The sequence below is a fragment of the Cladophialophora immunda genome (assembly GCF_000835495.1).
Source record: "Cladophialophora immunda strain CBS 83496 unplaced genomic scaffold supercont1.3, whole genome shotgun sequence".
Taxonomy (NCBI): Eukaryota; Fungi; Ascomycota; class Eurotiomycetes; order Chaetothyriales; family Herpotrichiellaceae; genus Cladophialophora; species Cladophialophora immunda.
The window spans coordinates 2,687,151-2,714,810 of record NW_015622543.1 but is presented as its reverse complement, the minus strand read 5'-3'; the positions used below and the strand labels follow the sequence as shown (position 1 = coordinate 2,714,810).

The 27,660-nt window shown below is 53.1% G+C and overlaps 9 protein-coding genes across 10 annotated transcripts; 5 read left to right on the top strand and 4 right to left on the bottom strand.

The window, feature by feature from the left end:
- Positions 1–37: 37 nt before the first annotated feature.
- Positions 38–1,929, top strand: PV07_05386 (the record flags this gene model as incomplete). Of its 2 annotated transcripts, XM_016392277.1 has the most annotated exons (2): positions 38–234; positions 295–1,929. In XM_016392277.1, the coding sequence occupies 2 exons, from the start codon at positions 107–109 to the stop codon at positions 1,436–1,438; spliced, it is 1,272 nt and encodes a 423-aa protein (XP_016249796.1). In that variant the 3' UTR covers positions 1,439–1,929. The 2 variants fall into 2 exon arrangements, with proteins under 2 accessions (XP_016249796.1, XP_016249795.1); XM_016392276.1 differs by having other exon boundaries at positions 107–1,929.
- An 11-nt stretch (positions 1,930–1,940) lies between these two features.
- PV07_05385 (uncharacterized protein) lies at positions 1,941–3,807 on the bottom strand. Its single transcript, XM_016392275.1, has 2 exons — positions 3,251–3,807; positions 1,941–3,202 (listed from the first exon to the last, which is right to left on the bottom strand). The coding sequence occupies exons 1-2, from the start codon at positions 3,367–3,369 to the stop codon at positions 2,113–2,115; spliced, it is 1,209 nt and encodes a 402-aa protein (XP_016249794.1). The 5' UTR covers positions 3,370–3,807; the 3' UTR covers positions 1,941–2,112.
- Positions 3,808–3,988: 181 nt separating this feature from the next.
- PV07_05384 (uncharacterized protein) lies at positions 3,989–9,297 on the top strand. The gene has a single exon (XM_016392274.1). It carries the CDS (start codon positions 4,216–4,218, stop codon positions 9,121–9,123), a length of 4,908 nt encoding a protein of 1,635 aa, XP_016249793.1. The 5' UTR covers positions 3,989–4,215; the 3' UTR covers positions 9,124–9,297.
- A 147-nt stretch (positions 9,298–9,444) lies between these two features.
- On the top strand, positions 9,445–15,369 carry PV07_05383 (uncharacterized protein). The gene is made up of 2 exons (XM_016392273.1): positions 9,445–10,279; positions 10,331–15,369. Exons 1-2 carry the CDS (start codon positions 10,137–10,139, stop codon positions 14,829–14,831), a joined length of 4,644 nt encoding a protein of 1,547 aa, XP_016249792.1. The 5' UTR covers positions 9,445–10,136; the 3' UTR covers positions 14,832–15,369.
- An 887-nt stretch (positions 15,370–16,256) lies between these two features.
- PV07_05382 (uncharacterized protein) lies at positions 16,257–19,184 on the bottom strand. Its single transcript, XM_016392272.1, has 2 exons — positions 16,490–19,184; positions 16,257–16,437 (listed from the first exon to the last, which is right to left on the bottom strand). Exons 1-2 carry the CDS (start codon positions 18,857–18,859, stop codon positions 16,357–16,359), a joined length of 2,451 nt encoding a protein of 816 aa, XP_016249791.1. The 5' UTR covers positions 18,860–19,184; the 3' UTR covers positions 16,257–16,356.
- Positions 19,185–19,285: 101 nt separating this feature from the next.
- Positions 19,286–20,155, top strand: PV07_05381 (uncharacterized protein). The gene is made up of 2 exons (XM_016392271.1): positions 19,286–19,531; positions 19,591–20,155. The coding sequence occupies exons 1-2, from the start codon at positions 19,523–19,525 to the stop codon at positions 20,095–20,097; spliced, it is 516 nt and encodes a 171-aa protein (XP_016249790.1). The 5' UTR covers positions 19,286–19,522; the 3' UTR covers positions 20,098–20,155.
- PV07_05380 (uncharacterized protein) lies at positions 19,889–21,967 on the bottom strand. Its single transcript, XM_016392270.1, has 2 exons — positions 21,797–21,967; positions 19,889–21,684 (listed from the first exon to the last, which is right to left on the bottom strand). The coding sequence occupies exons 1-2, from the start codon at positions 21,824–21,826 to the stop codon at positions 20,296–20,298; spliced, it is 1,419 nt and encodes a 472-aa protein (XP_016249789.1). The 5' UTR covers positions 21,827–21,967; the 3' UTR covers positions 19,889–20,295.
- Positions 21,968–22,082: 115 nt separating this feature from the next.
- PV07_05379 (uncharacterized protein) lies at positions 22,083–26,857 on the bottom strand. The gene is made up of 2 exons (XM_016392269.1): positions 23,294–26,857; positions 22,083–23,245 (listed from the first exon to the last, which is right to left on the bottom strand). The coding sequence occupies exons 1-2, from the start codon at positions 26,639–26,641 to the stop codon at positions 22,370–22,372; spliced, it is 4,224 nt and encodes a 1,407-aa protein (XP_016249788.1). The 5' UTR covers positions 26,642–26,857; the 3' UTR covers positions 22,083–22,369.
- Positions 26,858–27,282: 425 nt separating this feature from the next.
- PV07_05378 (uncharacterized protein) lies at positions 27,283–27,633 on the top strand (the record flags this gene model as incomplete). Its single annotated transcript, XM_016392268.1, has 1 exon — positions 27,283–27,633. The coding sequence occupies one exon, from the start codon at positions 27,283–27,285 to the stop codon at positions 27,631–27,633; it is 351 nt and encodes a 116-aa protein (XP_016249787.1).
- Positions 27,634–27,660: the final 27 nt, after the last annotated feature.

The window sequence follows — 27,660 nt, the reverse complement described above, 5'->3', positions numbered from 1 at the left end:
CCGCCTGGTCTTACCATGACTTCACTCCATGGATATTCCCAGACTCTTCACCTGTAGAATTCGAAGTTTTGTCTCCTTTCCCCATCCCTTCCTGCTCCGTAGAACAATGGCGACCTCGTCGGCGCAGATCACCCCCACTGTAGGTATCCTCTCCATCGGCGACATGGGCATGGGGGTTGCCCGGCTGCTCCGCCACCACGACCACACCGTCTACACGGTCGCCAAGGGCAGAAGGCAAGTCCTTTCAGATCTTCATCCAGATGACATTGAACTCTTTGCTGAGCGTCTGTCAAGCCAGCATACTCTTGACCGCATCAGCTCCTCGCAGATTACCACCTTGGAGTCGGACGAACAGCTCGTCGCCGAGGCCGACATCATTCTGAGCATCGTGCCTCCGCGGGATGCCATCGCGACGGCTCGCCGGGCGCTGGAAGCCTGCCGCTCGCAGACCGCGATCAAGCGACGTAGTGAACGACGGGGCACCGCCGCCGTCTCGCAGGCCCCGAGTCTGACGTACATCGACCTGAACGCCATCAGTCCCAAAACCGCGCGATCCATCGCCGCCATGTTCTCGACGCCCATGTCTCCAGCGTCGCCGCGACGACTGTCCATCTCGCGCACTTTCTCGTTCCACCCGAGGAGGGAATCTGAACCAGAGTTGGACCCGATCCCGATCGACTTCCTCGACGGCGGCATCATCGGGGCGCCCCCGTCCCTCAAACAGGACCACACGTGGAAAAAGCCGTCGGTGGTCATTTCCGGACCCAAACATGCCGACCTCCTGACTCCGGCGTTCATCGACCTGCTCAACATGAGGATCCTGGGCCCCAAAATCGGCACCGCCTCGGCCTTGAAGTCCTGCTTCGCCTCCCTGACAAAGGGCATGACGGCGCTGTCCATCCTCTCCTTCACCACGGCACACACCTGCGGCGTGCTGAAGGAGCTACAGGCCCACCTGCAGGAATTCAGCCCGCAACTGCTCGCGTTCGCCCAGGGCGGCCTGGTGAGCATGCCGCCCAAGGCGTACCGCTGGGTGGAAGAGATGCGGCAGATCAACGAGACGTTCGCCGAGGAGGGCGGCTTCACCACCGCCGTGCTCTCCTCGAACGGGAACGGCAGCGGCAGCGGCAGCGGCAACGGCCACGGCCAGGGTAATGACCACGACCACCCCCACCACCGCCACCAATCCCCCAGCAGTGCCATCGTCCCCAGCAACGGCAAGCACGGGGCCGGCGTGTTTGAAGGCATCGCCGAGGTGTACAACCTGGTCGCCTACGACACGATCCTGGGCGGAGAGCGGGTCGAGCGGCGCAAACGAGGCACCAACCCCGAGGACGTGGCGGAGTGCGTGAGGGACGGCATCGCGAGGAAGAAGAGGAAGTTGGCCGGCGAGGAGTCGGAACTGGAGGCCGCGTGGAGGAGCAGCTGGGGCGCGTGAGTCTCCCGCCTTGTCGACTCCTCTCTGGGTTTCCTTCTCGCGTTTTTGGAACCGGGAAGGGAGTTTGGAATGGGAGCGGTGGCGCGAGAGACATGGTCAACGAGGGCCGGAAGAACGAGGAGGGGGAGGGCGGATCGACGCGGCCGGCGTCCGCCTTTAACCTTTCCCCCTCTGCCTTTCCTTACAAGAAAACCAAAGGTCTCTCCCACCGGTATCGGTACGCTCATAGAGTTTCGTTCTCCTACAATGTGAGGAAGAACAAAATCCATTCGTTGGTCAAGGTGGCGTGGAGGACAGATGGACTCTTTCCGCCGCACGATGCACGAATTGCATACGCTGCGGTGCATGATGATGACTTGAGCAAGGCGCTACCGGCCTCCAGATACATTGCAACGCGAATGCTAGGGTTTTGAATATTACTACTACTACTACTACTGCTGCTGCTGCTGATGTTGCGGCTGCTAAGGCTTTCTTCTAGTGGGAGTATGGACTTTTTGGGGGGCATGGTTGAATTATTTTTGACATGAATATTCTCCAGAGGAGATACTAGCGCTCTTGTGGCTGGCAACATTGTAAGACTATGAGTTTTTTTCCTTTCTTACAGCCTTGCGTGATCACTTCGAGATCGAAGGCAGGGTGCAGTGTCCCGCACTTGCTAACAACGACCACTCCCTTCACGGGCGGTGCGAAGCCAATGTCAGGACCGGAGCATGGCAAGCGATGGCCGTGTCCCGCATCCTCTGAGCATCCCCGCTGGCCCCGTACAGGAGCGTCGTCTTAAAGCCGAGGGTTAACTGCGTCGTGAGCAAGGGCAAGTTGAAGTCGCTGTCGTCTTGCATATACTGCTGCATATGCTCGACCGCGGGACCAAAGGGCGACTCCGCGACGCTGATTGCGCTGGCTCGCTCTTCTCCCTGACCGTAGACCCTCTGCCACTGGCACAGCGTCCACTTCATCCTCGTGCGGTAGGCCCGTAGTGCAGTCTTCAATGGCTCACATGTAGGTATCGGCTCAAGTCTGGGGAGAAGACCGTCGACCCATGTCTTGGCTGAGACGAGGACTGAGACTGCGTACTTTATTCGGGATTTCCCCGTCATGGCCGAGATTGGTGGGAGTGGTTGTAGAACATGGAACATGGTTTCGACGGAAGTCGTTAGGTCTCCTTCAACGTACTCGCCCCTCGCGCGTACTTCACGACCCAGGTCCCGGCAGTAGCAGATGTGCCGACTGTATTCCTCCCAGCGCCCAGTCCAGACACATACGACAGCTATCATCACTGCGGCGAGTACCGTGGACAACGACGGCTGCCTCTCCTTGAGGATGGCTTGTATGGCTAGATGCATCTGAATGACCGACTGTTTCGACAGGGTTGACTGGAGCTCGAGGCTCATGTTCGAAGCTCGAGCCTCAAGCACTAGTGCCGTCGATGCAGCAGAGAGTAAACTGTGCCTTACTACGTCCAGATGCCATGCAGCTTGTGGAACATAAGATCCGAGAGTGTTTCGGATGATATCCCCTGGACAGTCGGTACCTTCTGGAGTGGTCAGCCGGAGCCAGAATTCCAAGGCAGCCTGAGCTTCGCGTGTCGTGTAGGGCGAAGTAAACACGCAGTCGGACAGTGGCACAATGGAGATAGATTCTTCCGAAGACAACGTCGCAGCTAGACTCCCGCAACGACCATCCGCACGGTCGCTCCAAGGGTCAAATATCCAAGGCTTCGGGTTGTCCGCATAACCGCCACAGGATTTACCTGCACGGATGCAACTGCGAATTTGTCAGCTATTGAACCTGCACGATAGAAGCAGGACATGCCGTTGACACTGTGGTTTCTCCTCGCTGCACTTCAGATGGCGGGCTTTGCAGGTTTTGCATCCAGTCCTGGCTTTGGAGTGCCATGCTTTCCGCCGCTGGGGCAAGACTCGGCCAACCATCGCAATGGCAACCTCTGCAATTTTTCCGATGGATGAGGTCAGGAAAAAGGACGCCCTCTGCGGATGGGGCTTCTGTCAGCTTCTCAGAGTTTTGACCGGGCGGTTCTACCAAAGCAAACAGACACGGGTACGTCTGTATGTGGTGTATGGCATGCTACGGGCTTCGCGCCCGGACCTGACTTTCGAACCCTGGGTTTCGTAAGCTGCGAGTGTGAGAGTACGCCCATTGCTGGTCGAAGCGGACGAGGCATATTTATGTTGCAACTAAGGCCTCCCACCTAGCCAGCGAGGGTGATGGGTTGGCCAATCATCGACAACGAGGCCCTTGTGCCTCGCATGCATGCGCTTTGAACGACTGCTTGCTTAGTCTCATCGAAGTGGATATTGACTGAGGGGAAAGCAAGCATGAATGGGAATTCGAGGAATTGGGCAATCCTCCTTCGCTGGGTCAACGCAAGGGGAAGAGAGTGAATACCACAGACCAGCCGAAGACACTAAGATTTGCGCGCAGTCGTATAATACTCCACCGTAGCGGCAAGTCTGACACGTGACTGATCCGGAGACCGACATCATCGACCACCCCGGGCACTACCAACTGACATTCCACACTCAGACTGCGCTGCACCCAGACCTTTATCCGTTCAGACAACAATCTGCCATCTCTTCCTTGTCAAATGACGGAAACCCTTCAGTCCTAGCCAACATACGAAGTAGAGACAGTAAGACCTCGGGGCTGTCATCACCTTTCCTCCCTACCTCCCCCTGCGATGGCTTGAGTTCACTGCCTGGCCGATATGAAAACCGTTGAACGCCCTCCACATCCTGTATCCGTCTGTGCAAGACAAGATGCCGCTCAATCCTTTCGAAGAAAAACTTCACACCCCCCTGGCTCGCACCGCCACGCGCAGAACCTCCACCGGTACCGCGGGCAATGAAGAAGGACATGACTACTGTCGTATCTGCCGTGGCGAAGGCACCAGCACGCAACCTCTCTACTATCCTTGCAAGTGCTCTGGCAGCATTAAATTTGTCCACCAAGAATGCCTAATGGAATGGCTCTCACATTCCCAGAAAAAATACTGCGAGTTATGCAAGACTTCTTTTCGATTCACCAAACTCTACGACGGCTCGATGCCCGCCACCCTACCGTTTCCCCTCTTTCTGCGCCAATTGGCCCGTCATGGGGCGACCGAGTTTGCTCGCTGGTCACGCTACTTGCTGGTGAGCATCATCTGGACTTGTTGCTTGCCTTGGTGCATCCGACAGATATGGAGGGGTCTGTTCTGGCTTGCTGATGGGAACTGGGTGGATGAATCCACCGTTCAAGCCGCGTCCAACCAATCTTCAAACATCACCGGCACCATCGCCGGGCCCGAATCATCGCTTGCTACTTCCTTGAATCTCACTGTTCCCCAACAGCTGGAGAAGATCAAACTGGTCTTTCCCCCGATGCAGATTTCCTTGGCTGATATTGCGCGGCTATTCCTTGGTCAAAGCATGATTGGCAAGATTCTTCGCTTCATTCTATCCATTTTCATCCCACGCTTGAGGCAGATTGATACACCTGGACATGGTCAGAACTCCATGGCGGAATTGTCTGCAACAGCCCGGAGACCTCCCTCCTTGCTATCCGACGTTCAATTCATAGCGACGTGGTCTACTTCTCCTATGGTCAACCACGTTACCATCGATGTGATCGAAGGCCAGTTGATCTGTGTCTTGCTGGTCGCGGCATTCATCCTCGTGTTTTTGATTCGAGAATGGGTCATCAACCAACAGCCGATCCTGAACATGCCTGACCCGGACGAAAATCCTCACGCTGAGGAAACGGGACTGCCTCTACCACCCAACCTACCGCGTATTCCCCGCGCTGGCGATAATGTCGCAGATGAGCTAGCTGCCATGGAGCATCTCGCAGCACAATTACCTCTCGAGGAAATAGCTCCGCCGAGACCACCTCCCAATCAACACCGCATTCCCCGTTTTGGCGATAACATCGCAGATGAAATAGCTGCTTTAGAGCGTCTTGCAGCACGAATTCCTCCAGAAGATCCGACTCCGCCAACACTATCGCCGCGTCGCACTCTTTCGGACGATAACATGAGCAACGGAACAGCATATGATTTCGACAGACCGGTTCTGAGGACCAGATCGCAAAGCACATCAGCCATTGCCGAAGCTGTTCAAGAGCATAATGCTGGCTGGGGAGTTCCTGGAGAAAGCAGCGTGTCTGCAATTGAACCTTGGAATCTGCCGTTCAGAAGACACAGCGCCGATGACACTGAAGCTAATCACTATCTGCCTCTAGTGCCTCCAAGTCGAAATCTTGCTGAAACAAGCAGCGGCGATGAATCCCCCATTCAGATGGAACATTACTTGTTTCCCGGGGATGGTTCTGATATCTCCGACGTGGGACAAATGCAATATCCAGAGCATCAGCCAATTGGGCAAGAAGACTTGGAATTAGCGGACTCATTTAGTCGAAGAGTGTCATTGGTAGAGGTGTCAGATGTGGTCGGCGATGCAACAAATGGGTTGTTTGACTTGAACGTCGATGGACACGGGTCCGACTCAGACGCGCCTGTGATACCCACACCTGATTCGAATGATGCGGATGAACTTCTGCAACCAGGGGACAACTTTCCAGGTGGTGAAGATCAGGAAGCTCTTTTTGACGGCACAGATCGTGCCCAGCCTGAAGAAACCCTCGCATCTAATGACGACGATGCGCTGGGAGATACAACAATATGGGGAAAGATATCACATTGGCTCTGGCACACCGATTTTGAGGCCGACGATCAGCTTCCTGCGGAGGCCGGCGATCCGGCACGTGCACAAGATCAAGACGAGGAACGCATTGTGGAAGACGTCAACGCCGAAGCTCCATTTGTACCGATCCAAAACCGAGACGCTGCCCTTGGACCGGTGCCTCTCGCACCCATCGAGGAACCACCCGCTGCACCTCCGGAAGCAAGGGAGCCCAATATGCTTTTCGGAGTTGACCTCAATGAACCTAACCCGGATGATGCAGAAGATCTTGACGGCATCCTGGAACTTCTTGGTATGGAAGGACCCATTTTCGGCATGGTCCAGAATGTCATCTTCTCCCTTTTTCTCATCACGGTAACCTTATCGGCTAGTGTCTGGTGTCCTTACATATGGGGAAAGATTGCACTCTTATTCCTCTCAAGTCCTACCAGCATGTTGGTGAAGGCGCCAATATTCGTACTGTCACGGACTGCGGATATTGTGGTTGATATCATTTTCTTCGTCGCTGGACTTGCCGGTTTCCTCCTGAACCAGCCTTTAAAAATCATGAAGGCCATGCTGTCTCCCTTCCTACCTCGTCTTGGGGGCATCCTCGACACTGCCACATTGGAAGGCTTTAGCCTCGACCTGAGTCAAAAGAGTGGTCTGCGCTTGGAAAAGACTCTCTCTGCCGCCGTCCTCAGCCTTAGGCCGGATTTGCCGACATTTTCGATGCAGTCACATCGAGCACTCATCTCTTTCAAGTCTTCCTTACATACAGCAGTCCAATGGATCACTTCTGTCCTAGTCCAAGGTCAAATGATATTGACCATGGACCGCAAGGGCTCTGGTGCCTTGTTGAACTCGTTTTGGTACACCCTGAAATCTGTGCCCAAACTGCTTGGGAAGATCCCTCTCCTCGGTGAATATGCAACGAGCCTCCTTCGTTCCTTGTCCACGGATCTGGGCTCGTTGCCATCCAACAATGCAGATGGGATGGACCCCTCACTGATTGAGTGGGGCACAGAAGACCGGATTCTCACGATTCTGCTCGGTTATGCGTTCTTCGCCATTGCCGGAATCGTGTTTCTTGAGATTGCTCATCTCGTCCTTGGCTTGAAAGATGGCGAGAGGGTTGAGGGCTATTTCGCAGACTCCCTGCGGCAAGCAGGTGGCGTGATGAAAGTCATCGTCATCATCGGAATTGAGATGCTGGCCTTTCCTTTGTACTGTGGACTGCTCCTGGACATGGCACTTCTTCCTCTTTTTGCCAATGCCACCGTTGCTAGCCGCATTGCTTTCCTGGTGCGCACTCCAATGACCGGGATTTTCATACACTGGTTCATCGGAACCTGTTACATGTTTCACTTCGCCCTCTTTGTATCAATATGCCGGAAAATCATGCGAAAAGGAGTCCTGTATTTTATTCGAGATCCTGACGATCCAACGTTTCATCCGGTGCGCGATGTTCTAGAACGACCTGTTCCGGCACAATTGGGCAAAATTGCGTTCTCGGCGTTGGTCTATGGTGGCTTGGTCATTGTCTGCCTTGGGGGCGTGGTATGGTCAATAGACTGGTTTGGCGGCGTTCTGCCCATTCAATGGTCGACTCCGGAGCCCAGGCTGTCGTTCCCAGTCGACATTATCTTTTACAACTTTCTCCTTCCGTTTGTCTTGCGCAGGGCCGAGCCATCGAAGAAGATATCCGCAATGTATCAATGGTGGTTCCGAGGATGTGCCGGGTGGTTGAGATTGACCAACTTTCTCTTTGGGGAAGAGCGCAAAGAAGAGACATTCAGTCACCCGACAGGGTTTCCGTGGAACTTATTCGCCAAAGACAATTTGGCAGAACCGAGACGGGACGGGCGCTATGTCCGTGCGCCTGCATCCGACTCTGTGCGCATCTCGAAAGGCCGCAGGGTCTTTCTCGAAGTCACAGAAGACAACGAGAGAGTGGATGGCGAACCAGAGCTATTCTATGCCCCTCATGGCAAGAAAAACCCTCAGTTCACCAAGGTATACCTTCCCCCGAACTTCAGAACTCGGATTGCAACATTTGTGGTCTTGTTGTGGCTCTTCGCGGCCTCAACTGGTGTCGCGTTCACGGTGGGACCCCTGATAGTCGGCCGCAAACTGACTCGAATCCTTTCGCAATCACCTCACCCGCCAAATGATCTGTATGCTTTCACCATTGGCATTCATATCTTTGCTGCGATGGGATATGCTATCGCCTACGCCCGGCCGGCTCGAGACTACCTACAGCAGAAATTCAAATGGTCTGGAACGCGGTTCCTAGCCTCGACGCTGCACGTTCTTGGCCTGGCGTACCTTGGGGGCTTCACTACCATCGTTCTCCCCTTCGTTCTCTCTCTGATTGTCGAGCTGTATGTCCACATTCCGATCTTCGACCTGCTCGAAGTCGTTAATCACCAAAAGCTTACCCACGATTCCTCACCATCTTCGTCCTCAACCCCACCGCCATCGGCTGGGGCGGCTACAAGCAAGGCTTTCCCGCCTGCCACAATCTTCATTCTCCAGTCCTGGACGATCGGTCTCGTTTTCCTACGCCTGATCTTCCGCATTCTGGCCCACATCCTCCCACCTACCGTGCGACCTGCCAGGGCTCTCCGCGGGATCGTCCGCAACGGCATTTTCCACGCCGACATCCCTCTCGCGTCCCGCGCTTTCGTTCTCCCGGCTACGATCATCTGTATTACGCTCCTCATTGCGCCTCTTGCTTGCATGAGAGCCATCATCAGCATCCTCCGAATTTCCGATTTAAGACAGCAAATTCGGATGTATCGTTTCGCATATCCACTTTTCCTGTGCATGATGGTGAACTATGTAGGCTTGTTATACATGAGGAGGAAAATGGAGAATTGGAGGATTAAGATAAGGGACGAAGTGTACTTGATTGGCGAGAGGCTGCATAACTTTCAGGAACCGAAACCGCGAGGAAGAAGAGAGGCTGCAGCCAACGGGAGAGGCAAGGAGAAAGCCTGGTAAGGAAGCGAGAGCATTCCGGGGACTACAGGGCAAAAAAGCGGACATGAGTCATGATTCGATACAAAGATAGAACGTCCAGACATGTGAAATAAGCCTTCCACTCTTACGAAGGGGATGGCCTTTCAGTGTTCTTGAAGAGACACAAAGACACTGACAGCAAAACCAACCAGTTTGATCACACATATTCCAAGTCTACAGGTACGGTGGGGGATATGGCTATACAGCGACACTACGGTGGGCTACAAGGTATTCAGCTGCCATGCCACGGCCCGCAGGCAAAGCCACATTTTCCCACAATCCACCATCCCACACCTGTATGACATGCACATCCATCCACCACTGAGAGCCACCAACTTCCGTTCCGTTGGTTGGCATTGAATTGAGCATGTGCATCGTTGACATCATTGTCGCCTCTGATCTGGGACAGACATTCACCAAGAATCCGTCCTCATCGATGATACAACTGTCGATCTGACAGCTTAATCTCTTGCTTATCACGAACACCTCCTTGGGCCCTTGGTTCTTAGGGGTTGGCCATCCGTGCTTCGCCTCTTCCTGGCGGTGACTGGCTGCTACTCTCCGTGTCGCAGGTTTTATGCCATTTTGGTGCCGGGTGACGCAGTGGCTGCAACTTGTGCCTCGCAAGCTTGACGCTTTGAACTGCCCCTGCTAGCCTAACACGCCTGCAAGCCTCACAGTCTCCTCACTCCAGACATCCTCCACAATTTCGAACGACGGCAATTTAGCTACCACTGACCTGCTCATCCCATCTACCACTCTTCCTCGGCCATCATCCTCACACCACCAGATTCGCTCTGGAATCTTCATCCCTTTCCATCTCTCTCTCTCTTGCCTACGTGCCCGTTCGATGCTGAATTGTTCGTTTTGAACATTGGCATTTGAGTGGTACCCTTCTGCATTGGCCGAAGTATCTGTGCTCTGGAAAAAGTTGGCACCACAATCTGCACTTTGGGTGGGACCGAGGAGCCATCCTCCCAGGTACATCAGCTGCGATGGCAGTAGTTGAGAATGGACGTCCTATAGACAGTGTCAAAGACAGACCCAATGGGCACGCTGTAGGCCCGCCTACACGGCGACCTGCTCACCAGCGCCATCGTCGGAGCTGGGCCTTCAGACTAGTCAACAACTCAGCGAGGTAGGTCAAACTGTCCACCCATTTGTCCGAGATATCCTGACCACTCCATAGGCTTGCCATATGGTACTGCCTCTTCACCATCCTATTCAGCTGTCCCTCCTCGAGGACCGCCCTCACCGATACCTCTCCGCGAATATGTGGACCGTACTTATCCGCAAAGGAATACATCCAACCTCATCTGCAACCATATTACGATGAATATGCAGCTCCTTACGTTGCCAAAGCCGAGCCATACGCACACCTGGTGAATAGCCGACTGGTGCGACCTGCGTCCAAAATTGCTGTGGTCAATTATGAGAAATATGCTGCTCCCAAGATCGACGCCGTGAAGGCATACTCTCAAGCGCAATGGGACAAGACTATCATGCCTCAGATCAACCTGGCCCGGGGAAATGCTGTCAGATTCTATGAGAAGAACGTTGGACCCCATGTTGACCAAGTTGTCGCATCGGCCGAGCCGTACTACATTCCGGCACGAGATCATGTTTACCAAGTGTACCGACAACATCTGGTCCCAGCGATGGAATACTCCCGGCCACATCTCCACAAAGCATACAATATCAGCCAAGACTTCGCACTGAACACCGCATATCCTCTGCTGCGACATGCTTGGTTGGACCTCGTTATTTTCATGGACGGCACTTTCTGGCCCTTTGTGAAGGGTCTTTACATCGACAATGTTAGGCCTCAGCTAGTCATGATCAATGAGAGGATTGCCAAGTATCGAGAGAGCCGCCAGTTGAAGGCCGCCATGGACGAGGTAGATAGCACGCAATCGACCTTCACTGCCTCTGCCACTCCAAGCGCAACCACCGGTATAATGGATGATGTGTATGCTATGTTTGATTCGGAAGATGAAGCAGAACCCTCCTCTACGACCACGTCCCAAGAGGCTCAACCGACCGCCAAAGAGCGTGTGAAACGACCGGTTGAATATGCCACAGAGGAACAAATTACTGAAGATCTTCGAAGCTGGCAAAAGAAGTTTGCTTTGGCGGCTGATAAGGGTAGCGATGACCTTCGAGAGCGAGTCACCTCTATCGTCAACAGCCTTGTCAAGAGCGACATTGACGGAGTTGGTCGAGGATTGGCCAAAGCTTTGGAGAAGTCCGCGGAAAATGAGCTTGAGAAGGTCAAAACAAAAATAAAGTCAACTGTTGCTGCTCTTCCTGAAGATGCGAGTGCAGAGGCAGTGAAAGGGGCAGCAGAAGAGATTCTCGGATCAATCAGATCCTCAGGCGCTGAGATCAAGGAACGTGCTCGAAACGTCCGAAACTGGTCTCAGAACTTTGAACAAGGCTTGATACAAAGACTTGAAGCTGCCTCGGCTTCTACTCTGGAGGTCTTGGATGGGATAAAAGACATCGGGCTTCAAGAAGTTGGAATGCGCTGGGCTTGGATGGAAGGAGTCACCTACAAACACTGGGAGAAGTTTCATGAGCTCCGAAAGAAGCTTGATGAATGGAAAATCGAGGTTCAGGACGTTGCCATGAAGAGCCCAGAGGCGGAAGAAGCAATTGCCACGGCTCGACAAATCCTGGAAGAAAGCATGGCAATCACCGAAGACGCGGCGAAAGAACTGGGTAGACTCAAGAGTGTTGCTCAGTGGAAGTTGAAAGCCCGCGACTCATCGGATGATTTCGAAACTCGAATTATGCCAGCGGAAGCAGTTTCAGCTGCTTCGAGTATGGTGGCCGAGCTTCAGGGTGCCCCTTCGGAAGCTGCAGAGTCCGTCAGCTCTATTTTATCGGAAGGCAGCGATGCTGCTACCAAAGCGGCCTTGTCTGCTTCATCTGCAGTCGTAGGCACCAGTACTGGCGCCGTGGAGTCCGCGACATCCAAAGTTGACGAGGTTGCTGGTGATGCCTTTTCGTCGGTATCCTCAGTGTTGGAATCTTCTGTTGCGGCGCCTATTGAATCGTTTGGTTCTGATATCAGCGCCACGGTTTCAGACGCGTACGATTCTGCATCTTCCGCTGTTATTGGAAGTCCTCCTGGGACTGCCGAGTCCATCCTTTCTGACGCAGCGGAGGCTGGTTCGAGCTTCACAGAAGACGTCACGGACTCAGCGAGCTCGGCATCTTTGTCGGTTGAATCTTTTGCTTCACCATCAACAGACGAGCTCTCCTCAGCAAGCGCTACTGCGGAGGATGTTGTCAGCTCCGCTTCCGCCGCCGCAGATTCAGCAACCACTAGGGTTTCAAAAGTCTTCGGAGGTGCTATGGCTGCAGAAGTGAAGGGTTCAATGCCTATTCTGGACGATATATTTGACAACAACGAGGAGTCGACATTCTCTGAGAATGTTCAGAGCGTGATCAACGAAGCTGGCGATCGCTATGCGGAGGTTTCTCGTGCAGTATCTGAAGCCATGTTCGGAACATCTCAAGGCACAGTGGAAAGCATCACGTCTGTCGCGAGCGAGCAGTATGCCAGCGCTTTAGCTGCAGCTTCCAATGTTTTGTATGGTACGCCGACTGGTGCTGCTGAAAGCGTCGCAAGTGCTGCGTCTGAAAAGTATGAGCAGGCTGTGGCGGCTGCGAGCTCAATCATCTTCGGAACGCCAACCCCTGTCACCCAGTCATTACTCCAACAAGCCAGCTCCCTCTACAGTGAGGCTGTTAGCAGAGCTGAGGACAATTACAACGCTGCCAAATCGATTGCTTCTCAGCAGATATCCGGCACTCCGAAACCTATTCATGAACAAATGTTCTCTTCGATTGAGTCGGCCTATTCTGGTGCCGTGGCCGCCGCGACCGATAGACTTGAATCCGCCCGAAGTTCTGCGTCGAATGCGCTTCCGGAAACCAACCCCCTCGAGTCTGTTTCGTCAATGGCATCGACAATTCTGCAAAACGCTCTGGCTGAAGCTTCGGCTCAATACTCGAAGGCAAAGGTTGCTGTTGGCGCCACTGCTACCCCTGCTCATGCAAGATATCTCCAAGAAGCAAGGAAGAACTATTACGCTGCCGTTGGAATGGCGCACGAGCAGTATGATGACTTTGTTGCCGCGGCTTCGAGTGTAGTCTACGGGACGCCAACACCAGTGTTGAGCAGTGTCTCGAGCGCTGTATCGGTCGGAATCTATGGGACGCCTGTGCCAGCGTACCAAAGCCTCCTGGACGCCGCCGCTTCCCAATATTCGGCGGCCTCGTCGGCAGCTGTTTCCAGCCTGGACTCATTCAGATCATCGTCGGGCACAACCGTCCAGAGCCTGTGGGATGAAGCTGTGGCAGCTTATTCAAGCGCTGTTGACGCCGCCTCGTCTTCGCTGTCTTCTGCCTCCTATGCTGCAAGCACTGCTGTCTATGGCACCCCTGCGCCATTTTATCAGACCGCTTTGGAAGCAGCATCGTCACAGTATGAGATTGCTTCCTCCGCAGCTGCTTCCCAGATGTCGGAAATGCTCGAGTCGGCTTCATCTGTCCTGGGCATGGAAGAGACCTCCCCAGCACAGAGCGTTCTTGATTCCATCTCGTCACAATATGATGCAGCCATTTCTGCCGCCTCGTCATCTCTCTCGGCCGCCAGCTACGCGGCAAGTACAGCCGTCTACGGTGCTCCAACCGGTTCCGTTGAATCGATTTCCAGCGTGGCATCTGAGAACTGGCAAGCGCTCATTGCCAAAGCTAGCGAACAAATTTACGGCACCCCCAAACCCTTCTATGAAGGTTTCGCTACCCAAGCTGGAGATTATTCTGCCCAGGTCACGGACTTTGCGAACGATAAATATGTCATCGTCCAATCATATATCTCGGAACTGATAGTAGGCAAAGAGCCCGATTTTACAGAATCGGTCATGAGTCGCCTCAGCTCCGCCTACTATACGGGCTATAGCTCGGCTTCCAGTCTGGCGAGCGAAGCGTACGACTCCGCGTCATCCATGGCCTCTTCTGTCTCCTCTGTTGCAGCGTCCTACTTCACCCCTCCACCAGAGGTCTCCTCCATTTTGGATTCAGTGACAGAACAATTGAATGCTGCTGTCGACGCAGCTAGTGCACAGATTTATGGCACGCCAAAGGGAACTATCGAACAGGCAACATCCGCTGTGGCCGACAGCTACTCCTCCGCCAGCGCAGCAGTCAGTGAAGCCATCTACGGCACTCCCGTTGGCTATGCGGAGGCTGCATCGTCCTCATTTGCAGACTTGGCAAAGAGCGCGCAGGATGCCGTAAGTGTTGCTATCTACGGAACGCCTACGGGGACAATTGAATCTTTGACCAGCGCTGCGGCCGATACATACTCATCTGCGTCATCTATCGTTGCTGAGAATGCGGCGGCGGCGGCTTCCGCAGTAAGCGATACTGTCGAGAGCCTCGTCGCCAAGGCCTCAGAAGCCGTCTATGGACCTGAACAGAGCTACATGGAAAGCATCAACTCACAGATCCTCGAAGCTGTGGGCAGTGCCAACAGCAGGATTGCGGCCATGGCAAGTGAAGTAGGTGAAGGCGCGACGGGGGTGGTGAGTGCAGTGAGTGAAAGCGTAGAGAGCATCGCCAGCGTGGTGAGCGAGTCAGCGAGCAGCGCGACCAAGTACGTGAAGGACGAGTTGTGAGCACATCATCGAGAGTGCGGAGAGTTGAGAAGGGACAGGAGCAAGTTCAGGAACGGATGAGAAGAGCGCAGGAGAGGAATGGACGAATACGACATGATGAATCGATGTGAAGAACAAAGAGGGTTTGCCTCGCCCCCGACGAAACCAAAAGCATCTGCACCAGTGAGAACCTCTGAAGCTCGAGTCCGAGCATGTTGAAGGAGGCTGGGCTGTTGGACTTCACTGGAGCCGGAGCAGTGTCTATATCGACGCTGGTAATATCGCTGCGTGGCCCTTTGTCAAGTCTCGCTGGTATGGGTGTCGATATTATGGATGGGTTGATTTTTCGGCGTTGCTCTGTTGCCAATGATACCATCTTCCTGTGTATGTGTGTCTGTCTGTGTAAATGGGCCAGTTGCTATTTTCAATCTGTCGAGCACGCTTTTCCCACCGTGTAATATACCTACCAACCGCAGATTAAAACCCCAGTCAACGTGTTATTACGAAGACAGCAAGTAATACCTTGGTGGTTCAATGAATATACAGATACGCGTACAGGCCAATTAGCAAAGCACTCACTCGCTCAGTCGTTTCTTTAATGTCTACTCTCGTATTGTACTCCATGCAGACAAGTACCTAGTAGGTAGATGGGTAGATGGTAAGTAGGCAGACCAGGAAGCCGCGCTTTGGAGCCGCTATTAGGAGATTTTGATTGCTTTTGCTGCTCTCGCGCGCGTTGCGCATCGTGTCTGTGTCTGTGTCCGACAGACTTACTGACTGACTGACTGACTGACTGTGAACTGTGGCTTTGACTGTGTCGCTATGCTAATCCATGCGCTATTGCCATACCAAAACCAATACCCATGCCGTGACCATGCCATGCCATGCTCCATGCCCATTGCTCGCTCCGTAAAAAGACGGTTGACCTTCCAATCCCCTTAAGCCATGTCCGCAGAATACACAACAACTCCATAGAATGCGTTCAAACCAAGGGAATGCACAAGCGCGTGCTCCGCCCATGCAACAAAGTCAGAAAAGGGTGTCAAGGAGCGAACTCTGCCCTATGAACCAAAGATTCCGCATCAGAACGTCTGAAAGCAAATGAGGATTCTCAGAACCAGCGTCCAACGATCCGCCCTCTGCAGAACGCCAGGTGCATAAGTCGTGTGCTCTCTCTGCGTCTCAGCTTTCATGTTCTTCGTCAGGCGATATGCTGTGGGCCATATCCATAGGGTCGCTTCGTATCCACAAAAGTTTTGTGGCATCTTCAATCCAAACCGTTGTGGTCCCTCGAATGCATCCATTCATGAGCTGTCCGGTAAACAAGAAAACTCAATAATCAATCAGCGCCCGCCGCGGCAACATGGACGGTAATTCTCTGAATAATGATCGGCACATCTGTTGCGAAACAATCCAGAGCTGACGATGTTGGGGGGGGGGGGGGGGGGGTGCCGTTGGCCACACGGTACCTCCCCTTGGACTCTCATCGTCCTTCTCTTGAAAGATAGAGCTCCTTCGGACCGAGAAAGAAGTACCACGATCATCATCACTCCATGTCTTCATCCTCGTCATAATCGTCATCATCATCGTCCAGACTCTCCATCGCGTCTTTGATGAATTGGGCAGCCTGAATTCCCTGTTAGTCACCCTTGACTCATGCGAAACTTGTCAAGACATACCTTTGGATCCAAGTTCAGCGCCATGGTGAAGGCTCTCACAGCATTGCCTTTGTCTCTCAAAGTCTTGTAGAGACGTCCCATCAGGAACCATACATTCGCCTCATCAGGCACCACATCCCTCAATATCATCAATTCGGCAAGCGCTTCCCTCGGACGCCCTAAGCTCATCAGACATCTCGCTTTCTTGAATCGACTCAAGGCCGACTGGGGCGCCAGGCTGCATGCGCGAGTGTACATGAGTAGTGCGTCTTCTGGATGCTTCTGTTTTTCCAGAACGAGGCCGATACAACATATCAACACAGCGTTGGTGGGATTAATCTTCGCTGCCGTCCGATAATGCTGCTCCGCAATATTCCACTTGCCCATTTTCTCGTACACTTTTCCTAAACCGTACCATGCGTTGTAATGTCTCCCATCCGCGGCGATCGCTGCTCTATACGCTTCAAGGGCTTTCTCGAACTCCTCGTTGGCGATGTACTCGTGTCCCTGGAGCGTGAACCCGTACGCGAATTGCGAGTCAAGTTGAGTTGAGCGTTTGAAGCATTTCAATGCTTGTTCATGCTCGCGCTGAAGAGAAAAGGAATTCCCGATTGCGCACCACGCTTGAGGTGACAATCGGTCAATCTCAATGAGCTCATGTGCCAGATAGGCCAGTTCAATCTCTGACTTCAAGTGCCAGAGGACTGTCGAGTAGACTTCCATGTCTTCAAGACGAGTGGGCGCAAGTTGACGGACGCGGATGAAGAATTTCTCAGCCTCGGTGTACGAGGCCTGTTCATAGTAGGCTTTGGCAATTTGACTTAGGATGTAAGGCGTCTCACGCTGTGAGGAAGGAAGGGCATTGTACATCTGAATGGCGGTTTGGCAGTCATAGTTGGAGAGGCAGAGCTGAGCGGAAGCAATTCTCCCAGATAGATCCAAAAGAGTTTGGAGTGCTTCTAGCTCTCTGTCCGCAGTCGAGGGCACTCGTGTTTTGTGATTTGGGAGAGGTGGTACGGGAGGAGGTGCGTTTGCGTTGGGAGCATTTTTGTGTTCTTTCGCGTCCACGTCCATTTGGTCGGCCGACCCGGTCCTCGTCCTATTCCCGCTCACGACCCTCCCGACAGTTGCGGCGTTCGCTGTTCTGCCTTTCGCAACTGGGGCCTTCGCTTTCTTGATATCTCGTCCTTCTCTTAGACCGAGCGTGTTTGCCAGAGACGAAATCTTGCTCCCGGCTGTGCTACTCGCACTAGGTGGTCGTGTTGTGTTAAGCAGCCGATTACTTCTTCTCGTTCCCTCAGTAATACTTGAGGGAGCAGCATGAGAGGATGTTGGAGCAGGCTGACCCGAAACCGTTCTCTTAGAAGGTGCTGCTGGCAGTGGCTGTGGAGGAGGATCTTGTAAGACAGTGGTAGATTCATCCGATGCACCTTTTGCTTTTGTCCTTATCCTAGTAGATCCTGACTTCCACCTAGGAGGAGGATCTGCGTGTGTCTCCGTCAAGGTCTTCGCTTTTCTGATGGGTGCCGGCGGTGGTTCGTGATATTGGTTGTTGAGCGGGGCACCGTGCAGGACGGCTTCGTCCCCTTCGGCCTCTGTTGACGGAGTAGCGAGACCTTCCTCGTCCAAAACCGTGCTGACTGTGTTGACGCTCATTTTGCTTCCATTAAGTTTTTCCCATAGCACTGAGTTCCCCGATTGTTGCTGCATGCTGGACTTTTGCGTCGAGACAAACGGATCTGATGGTGCTTGCGAACTCGTTCCCGATCCCTTCTCTGTCGGCGCATTTTCAATTCTTGCGCTCTGCTGTTGCGCTGAATGCGTCGCTGCTACCATCTCATTGTTCAACTTGTAGATGTTGGGCACACTAATCTTCGCTCCGGCATCGCATAACCCCATAAATGCATCCCACATGAATGGGTTCAGTTTCAAAGACGCGGCCCAACACTCCACAGCCTGGTCTACATTTTTATGTGCCTTCCAGAGCTTCCCTTTGAGGCATAAGACGGCCGCGGCATCGGGAAGATGCTGGCGTCTCGACTCATTGTGTTGGCTCCACGTATTCCTATTTTGCCAGTGGTGTTTGCATTTCTCTAACGCAGTGAGACCTTCGAGAATCCGACCGAGTTCTAGAGAACACTGAGCGAAAATGTAACTGCATCCCAAGTGGATACCTTTTACAGCTGCGGCGCGTGAAGTGTCCCACGCAGCTTTCAGAAACCCTGATTGAAATTGACAGTATGCGAGCAAGTAGGCAGCTTCGGGAGAGCGAGGCTCGTAGGCGACGAGACGGGAAGCGAGGAAGAGGGCATTTCTGAGTAGGTTGTTGTCGAGGTGATAGTAGATCAGTTGGCGGAGCTGCGCGGCAATGTGAGGTTGAGTAGGTGCCATGTTGGGATCAGCCGACGAGTCGATCGACCCTGATACAAGGTGAAGAATATGTTGAGTGATTGATTACGTCTGGGTGTTTGTGAGGGAACGCGGTCGAGAGGTCATCGATTCAAACCCCCCAGTCTGCTGCGACCCAAAACAAATGCGCCACCGACCATGAAGGTGCAGGGTGTGGTCAATTAATGCATGGAAGGCGGTGTCTAGTCGGGAAAGGTGCTCAAGGCCCGCAGAAGGATGTATAAGGAAGGTGAAGTGAAGATGCTGGCGTGGGAGAGTATCAATAGATTAGAATTCGGGCGGTTACTTGTGAGAGTTGCTGGTGTTGTTGTTCTGTTTGCAGCACAGACACCGTAGTGAATGCTCTCGAGGGCCGGCCCCGGCAAAACTGTGGCTGGATCTGCTCCACGTCCACAGTGGCCGCGGCGGGGAAGTTCACGTCTTCTTCTTCGATTGTCAATCAAAGAATTCTCTGCTATCAATCCTAGACTGCTGTCAATTTTTTGTGTTTTCTTGAGTCTCCTACGGCGCGAGATCTACTGCAGGCCAGTAGGGAATCTATATTCAGCACCGTCCAGTCACTTTCCGCACATGTTGAGCACATCTCTGCAGTCGCGCACATTCCCCCGACCACCTGCCACCTAATTGCTCATACACCTCTCAGTCATGGCTCAGGTGAGAGGCAGTCCCTCGTCACCGTATTTATTTCACTGACACTGTGGCGCCTGAAATAGAAAGCTGCCAAATCTCTGGCCACCCGCAATACTGCCCGCTTACGACAAACGCACCTCATAACTATTTCAATTCACATCCTGTTCCTGTTCCTGAAATTCACGCTCCGCCGCTCTCTATCCTTGTGGCTTTATCTCTTTCTAAGCGCTCCAGCCTTGCTCCTCGAAGTATACCTGGATATCCTCGCCCGACCAACATATCATCCCAATGGCGACTTGAAGAAGGCAGGGGAAGACCTGGATGCGAAAGGCCTGACGGAGTTTATGTGGGACATTCTGTACTGGACCTGGATCAATCTCATTGTTGTCATGATTTTCGGGAATCGCGGATGGTGGGTCTATTTAGTAGTTCCTGCATATGCTGTATACTGTGTTGTTGGGGCTGCACAGGGTGTCAAGGGCATGATGGGAGGACTGGCCGGAGGCGGCGCAGAGGGCGATGATATCGCGCAAAGTAAGAGACAGACAAAGATGGAGAAAAGAGGAGGACAAAAGGTCAAGTATCGGTAGACAAGAACCAAATGTTTTCAGCCCTTCGAACAGGATCTGTCGATACTCTGGGACAAGTTTCAATCCCCACCACTCAATATGCGCCGCCCACCCGCCCATTTTCTGCGAGTACATGTTGCTCTGAAGGCCCCCCCCCTTCCCCTCCATACATGCACCAGCTGGTACGTCCGTCTGCAATGATCCATGCAAAGGGACGCTTCACCTCTCATCACTCACCTTATCGAACCATCTGGCCAATCCCACTGTCCCGTACAGCTCCTTCCACTTCTCCCCCAGCTCGTCATCCTCCTCTACATACTCCCCGACAAATTCTGCTGTTTCGTTCGCCTTCTTTCCGACGCTTTCCTTGACTTTCTCGGCGGCCTCCTCAATCTTCTCGGACGCCCGCGCCATTGCAAGATTGTAGTATTCGACACTAGCTTTGGCTTTCTCTGCCAAGCGTTTCGCACTTGCATCGCGGCGCTTCTTGTAGCGTCCAAGAATGATAGACACGAGGTAGTAAGCTTTGACGAGGAAGCGTTGGATGATTTGCTTCACCAGCATGGTGATGCCATGGGAGAAGAATGCCCTCAATACCTCAACATGTAAGCCCTCGTACAGGGCACTGATACCTTCAGTCTGTGCAATGGTGAGGACTGTGCTAAAGATTGTAGCTCGAGCGGCTTTTCTGGTTTCTTCATGTTTGAAGTCTTCGCTGATAATTTCCTTTTCATCCTGATCCTCCTTCTGCGAGGAAGCGCCGCCGGCCTGTAAGCGGGACTTTGCGAGGCTAAAAGGATATGTGATTGAAGAGGCACAAGCTTTGCTGATCGCGGATAGGAGGAACGTGAGGCTCGGTGGGGGGTTGTGCCTTATTTCTCTGCGGAGGAGAATCTTTTTGAGCGTTTCAAACAGAAAGAAAGTGATTGTCGGATTGAGGGTGAGGACCAGACTCGCCGAATACCCGGACCAAAATCCCATGGGGCCTTTCTCCGAAAGGATGTCTTGGGCGATTTGTCGGGCTGTGGGCGTCCTCGTCGGTGTCGTGGTAGCAGACTCTTGCTGTCCTTCTTCCGAAGCCCTCAGTAACGCAGCAGCTTGTTTCCTTGTGACTATGTTCGCAATCGGGGTTGTTGCCAGCTTCGTGAAACTTCCAGCAACGAATCCGACGCCCAACTCTTCCAGCGCCGGTAGACTGACTTTCTTGCCACCATTCAATTTCGTATGCTTGGCGATCCGGCGATCTCTCAAAAAGGAGTATATCAGAAAGAACAAAAAAGAATCCGCAATCGTTTTGCCCGTATCTTGCAGCAGTCCCGTATACAATCCTGCTATCCCTCCTTCATTGCGGTAGATCTTCCGGAGGCCGTCGAAGAATCCTTTGTACTCTTCCTGACTAGGACGCGACTGGTCTTTGCGGAGTTGGCGCTGTATCTGGAGGCGGGTTATTATGAGGTCAACAGGGTAGAGCGTTGCATTGGAGATTGCGGCGCCAAGGGAGCCCGAGAGAGCGTGGCCTAGGGCCTCCAGGGCATGGGATCTCGCTGGTCGTGAAGAGGAGCGCACTGCATCTTCTTCTTGGACCAGATGGAAAAGTTCAAAGGCATCCTGCAGGAGGAATCACATGGGTTAGCATTTGCTTCGTATGTGTTGAGACAGAAGAGGAGCATGAAAGCCGAGTGGAGCCAAGTCGGACAGGAGCATTGAGCAGCGAACATACGAGTTGGCTATTGTACACGAAGTTCGCCATGGTCACGACGTAAACCTCGTCTGCACCATAGCGTTGAAAAGGACTAACAAGTTGACGGGATTTGGGAAAGAGAAAGAAAGAAATTAGGAAGCTGGATGAAGATGGAATGTCGAGATCGTCCCTCGGTGAGCGATCGAGCAATGATGTTATGTCGGCTCCCTACCCCACACTTGGTGCTCATCGCCAGCATTTCTCTCGGCCCAAGACTAACTCCTTATCACGTGCAAGGCTGTGTATTTTGATACAGCACCGTATACTCGGACAGGACTCTATACAGATAGATCGAAAAACCGGGGAAGATATACATTGGACGCTCGCGATAATACCCTCAAGTGTCCTTCGCGCTCCGAGGGTATTTTATTGAACGAAAATCTCACAAAAAGATCCCCCAAGCCACCAGATCTCACTCCTTTGTCGTCCTCAAGCGCTGCGCAACGACTCTGTTCTTAATCCCATTTGATCCCAAGCTGTCACATCTTAACGCCGGATTCCTTGGTCATGTCATCATAAGCCACGGTCTCTAGGTGTTCAGCCGAGGCCTCTCTAAGCCCTCATACTGGTCCGACGCCTGAGCCCATTTTCCGCCGCCTGAAGCTCTCTGGCAAATCTTTCGTCAGCATTCACGTCACTTTCTCCGCCTGTACTTCCTCTGCTAATAGGTCGAGCAGTCGCTTCCAGGGACGCACTACGTCTGCTGGCCATGATGCCCGCCATTTGGTGCGTGGTCCCCGAAGTGTTGCTTGATGAGCGTTCGCTCTTGATACTCGTCACCACCGTATGTGCGCTCGCAGCGCTTGATGCTCGTCGATCGTTCCTTTGCGGCTTTGAATATGGTTTGCTGGGCGATCTTTTATCTTCAGGCGTATATCGTTCTACTTGTTTGGGCTGTCGAGACGACTGTCTCGATCCAGGTGTCCAGGTGTAAGACCCAGAAAACTCGCCGTTTATGAGTGCTCCATTTTGCATCGTGGTCGGGGTGGTGGAAAGATTGTTGCTTTGTTTCAAAGCAGAGGAATCGGCTGATCCTGCGGTCTGATCATGCTCACTTTTAATGGGTGCTGCTTCCTCCTCCTCTATACTTCCCAGGGTGGGATCAATCAGTCCTGATTCTTGACCGGCTCCATTCGTCATGAAGACTTCTCCGTCGACGTGTTGATCATCCCCAGTAGGGCTCGCGTTGTTCAACGGTCCGGGCGTATGAAAAGTTTCTTCATCAACATCGTTGACTACTTGAGAGGCGTCGCCATTGGTCAAGGCGGGGTCGATCAAGTCCTCTAGGCTGTCGATTTCTGGTTCTGTTTGTTTGGTCTCATCATTGGCATGTGTGGCGCGTTTGACATTGGCCGATCCACGAGGCTTCGAGGGTTCTGCTACTTTGGCGGGATCGATGCGACCATATTGATCGTGTACACACCGACGCTGGGCTTCGTCAGCAGAAGGCAAATTTTCCGCCTCACGTTCGCTTACCTTGCTCTTCCTGCAGTCTTCGCAGGCTTTGCTCCGGCTTTTCTTCGAGGATGACTGAGGATCTGACTGCGTAACTTCCAAACCAACGCCGTCAGATATTCGTGCTTCTGGAGAGACAGCATCTCCCACGGTGCCATTGGTGAACCCTGCTGCACCTGCTAGGGAATGATGATCGGCACTAGAGAAACTCCTTGGCCGAATCTCTGGGGTTCGACGCGGTGTTTCACCACCTGACTTGTGTCGACATTTTATGCGGCGTTTCCGGCAAGGGTCACAAGCGACTCTCAATCCGTTTCCTCTGGGTCCGTTTTTGGCGGGGGGTGTTTGCGCTTTCGCCTGTGTCTGAGCTTGTGTTTGAGCCTGCGTTTGCGCATGAATTTGTGACTGTGCCGCCTGAGCCTGCGCTTGTGCAACTCTTCGAGACGAACTTCGTTCCCCCGGCAGACGAAATGGCTCGGGTTTCTTGATCTTCTCCCCCTTTTCCGGCTCTAGCGCATCATCCGAGTGAACCCATTCTGGGGCGGTTGTGTTGCCAGCTTTCCATGCACACCAGATTGCGAAGATTTTAATCATCAAAAGTGGATCGCCGTATCCTTTAGGTATAGACGCCTTCACAGCTTCGATCTGTTTCTTGGTGATATCTGGTACTGGCAAACCTGCATCTATTCGAGCCGTGCGGTACAGAAAATCTCGTAATGCTGGCCAACCATTCACTTCGGACTTCGGGTAGTACCTTGAATTGTAAGCTGGATCACCCGGCTCTGCTGTATTTTCAAACTCTCCGATTTCGTGCCAAATCGGGTTTGCTCGCAAGAAAACATAGTCAGGGTCATCGCGAAAGTCAGTCAACACCTCTTCCGGTAGCGGATCATCATCTAGGTACTTGATCAGTGCATACCACATGACTTTCTGGAAATAGGGATATCGGAATTTGGGTGCCACTTTGGTCGCCTTCTCAATGCCCACAACTTTGAGCTGCATCTCGTAGTCCAGACGAGTCAAAAAGTTGCCGCCGATCACCAAGCTGTCTTCAGGAGTCCAAACAGAATGGATCCAACCCGCAGGAATAAACGCTGTGTCTCCCTCGTGAAGGTCAACTCTTGTACAGTTGCCACCGCAGAGGTCCCCCAGCCAAATCTCGTTTTGCGAGTCTGAGTTGCACCATTCTTCGTACTTCTTGAGGTATTTGTCTTCAGGTGGGATAAAGAAGAACGTCTTCGACCCTCGCAGGATGTGGTAGTACACAGAAGAGCCTCCAAAATCAATATGGAAGTCCGTGTAGCTGTCGGCAACAGACATGAGGCAATAGAACGATACAGGCCTCTTCTTCAATCGAGTATCGGCGTCAGCCTCCCAAACATGATCGTCCAGATCAAGATCCCGAACTACTTTGGGCCGTCGGATAAGCCTGCCAAGTGGACTGTGTGAAACTTCGAGGCTGATAACATTTCGAATGGGCTTTTCACCTTCGAGCTCATAGTAGTCCGCCCATTGCTGGAGTGTGAAATAGCCCTTGGTCTCTTGAGACTTGACATCGATCACGGGCACAGACTCCTCAGGGCCGTAGAGCTCGGCAACTTTTCGGACCGTCAAATCGCGTGGAATCACCATATCCAGCAAGTCCTGGTCACAATCAATCACCTCTTCTTCCTCAAGATCCAACGGTGGCGTAGTATCGGTGCCTGCCTCTGCGCCTGCACTGTCAATGAGTGTGAAAGTTGTGGAATCTTTGCCAGGAGGACTTGAATCACGCTCGACAGGCACGGGCCTTACACCAAATCGAGGGTTCCATTCGGCTGGGACCACAAAAGGCCTTTTGAATCCTTCAAAGCTTTCCATGAACTCCATTGTAAGCAGTTCTGGTCTGATTCGTGCGAAATCATCTGGTAGGACGTTCATCTTGCCTTCTTTGAGCGGCTGGATATAGTGATGCGTCGAGGTCTCTACAGATGACTTCACCACGCCCTGGTTGAGGCCGGCATAGTCAATGGCGGTCCTGGGACGGGACGATTTGCGTACGTATGTAGTTGACCCATGTAAGGGCTCGCAGTCTTTGCAAATATACTTGTCCACGCTTCTTGCCTCTGCCTTTGTCTTGAAGCCAGCGCATTCTGCATGAAACCAGCGTTTGCAAGCGTCACAACTGATCCAGAACGTAGCGGTGTCTTCGTCATCCACGGTATCCAGTTGTAGGCGCTGACATGCCGCGCAAACCTCAGCTTGTTGCTCTGGCTTGATACGACGCTGCTTCTTGGGCGGTGGCTCTGCTTCTGCAGCTGCAGGCTCGGATGGTTCTTCGGATACTGGTGGCAGAGCATCAATAGTAACGTGAGGTCCCCTGGTCCCTCGTGCTCGAGCATCAGGTGCCTTTCCGCCATACGCAGCTTGTATTGACTCGGAAACCTCTGCTGTCGAAAAGTCCCTCGCATTGAACACATCTTCAGATACATATTGTTCTCTGGACCGACTCTTCATGCTCTGATGTAACTGTCTGACCGGACTCGCTTGCAGGTTCCGTAGTCTCGAAGGGGACGACTGGGGAGAGGTAGGGGACGTCGATAGCTGGTGTTCAGGCATCACGTCAAGCTTGGGGGTATTTGTATGATTTTTGAAGTTGACCTCGTTCTTCAGCTCAAGCAACAAAAGTGCATCTTCGTGGTCGACATCGGGTCTACTGCTATCGCCGCCGCTTGTTTTTGGTCTCTCTGCGCGCGGCGACCACTCGAGGCTGGGTAATCGTTCGGATTTGATACGTTTCGCGGGCGGACCATTTGAAGGACCTTCGTGGCTATAGCGACGGGTATAGGAGGTGGAAGGGCGAGTGGCAGTGTATGAGCTTCCCTTGGACAGAGAAAAGGTGGTTGCGCTAGCCAAAACGGGGCTTGTTGCAATTGCGGCGGTCGCAAGGTCATCGATCGTAGAGCCGGAGCGCGTATGTCCCTTTCCATGTGGGCGTCGGTTGTCTTGCAGGAAGCCGGAGGTAGGATTGGCACTTCTCGTTGCCCAGTCCAGCGATCCAACTCTGGAGCGTCCATAATTTGTACTCGCGCCACCTTTTACCCTGCCCGCAACGTGGGCGGCACCGTCCTGATCGTAGTATAGGTGATCTGGTTGCAGAGCGGATTCATTGTTCTCGAGTGCTCCAATATCCGAGAGGCCAAGTCCTCTTAATGAGTAGCCGCCCTCGGGTGAATAACGTAGAGGGAGCGAAGAGTCGTCGAGGGTAGGGGATTCGAAAGTGGGATCAGGGGAAAGGCGCTCGATGAGTTCGGCGGATGGACGTACAGGGCTCGCACCCCTGAGCCCTGCCAGGTCGCGGCTGCGACGCCAAACGGTCGAGGTAGGCATGATCGCCGTTGAGGGCGAGTGGAAGATCACAGTCGTAGTCGCAGTTGAACTGCTTGCGGAGGCGGGGTCGGCGAGTTGAGAGACGAGTTAGCTGTGAGAAGGGGGGCGACAGAAGGATGGCTACATTGGTGAACAAGCTGATTTGACCTCCGACAGGAGGCCGCACGCAGTGACAAAAGAATTGAGCGCCGTCGGGTGGTGGGCGAAGAGTTGTCACGGTCGAGGTGGTTGTTCGGAGCAGGGTCGAGGTAGAACGCAGACGGGAGTCGATTGTGACAATACGGCATGTACCGAGTTTACCAGGCAATTTTACAGCACCGCATCTTCTCCCTGCGCCGCGCGCCTTTCAGCATAACATTTTGCTTTGCACCTGTGATCACTCTATTCAACGTGCCTGAGGAGTGCTTTGACTACAGTTGGAATTCATCCCGAGCGTGTGGCAGTTGCACGACAGCTCAAAGTTCCCCAGCCATTGATACACGCTCTTGTACGAAGACTTACCAATCTCCCGTAAATTCTCCTCTTGCATCTTTCCAACATCCCTCCAACACAAAAGGCACGCCCACTTCCCATTCGAACGTCGTCGCCGACAACTCACCTCCCTTCAAGGAGCCAGTGTCTTCTTGTTCTCCTCTTCCACAATGTCGCGCAGCAACAAGCTGGCGCCCGAAGCAAATCGGATCCTCTTTGTCAAAAACCTTGCCTACGATATCGACACCGCCGCCCTCTTCGATCTCTTTGGCAAATTCGGTCCCATACGTCAGATCCGCCTGGGCACCTCGAATACTACAAAAGGCACGGCCTTCGTGGTCTATGAAGAAGTCTTGGACGCAAAACAAGCGTGCGACAAGCTGAATGGGTTCAACTTTCGCAACCGGTATCTGGTGGTGCTGTACCATCAGCCGGAGAAAATGAAGACGGAGGTCAAGGAGGATATTGCAGCGAGGCAGGCAAACTTAGAGAGGATGAAGAAAGAGCATGGAATTGAATAAAGGACTCGTAGAGCGCAGACTGATGGT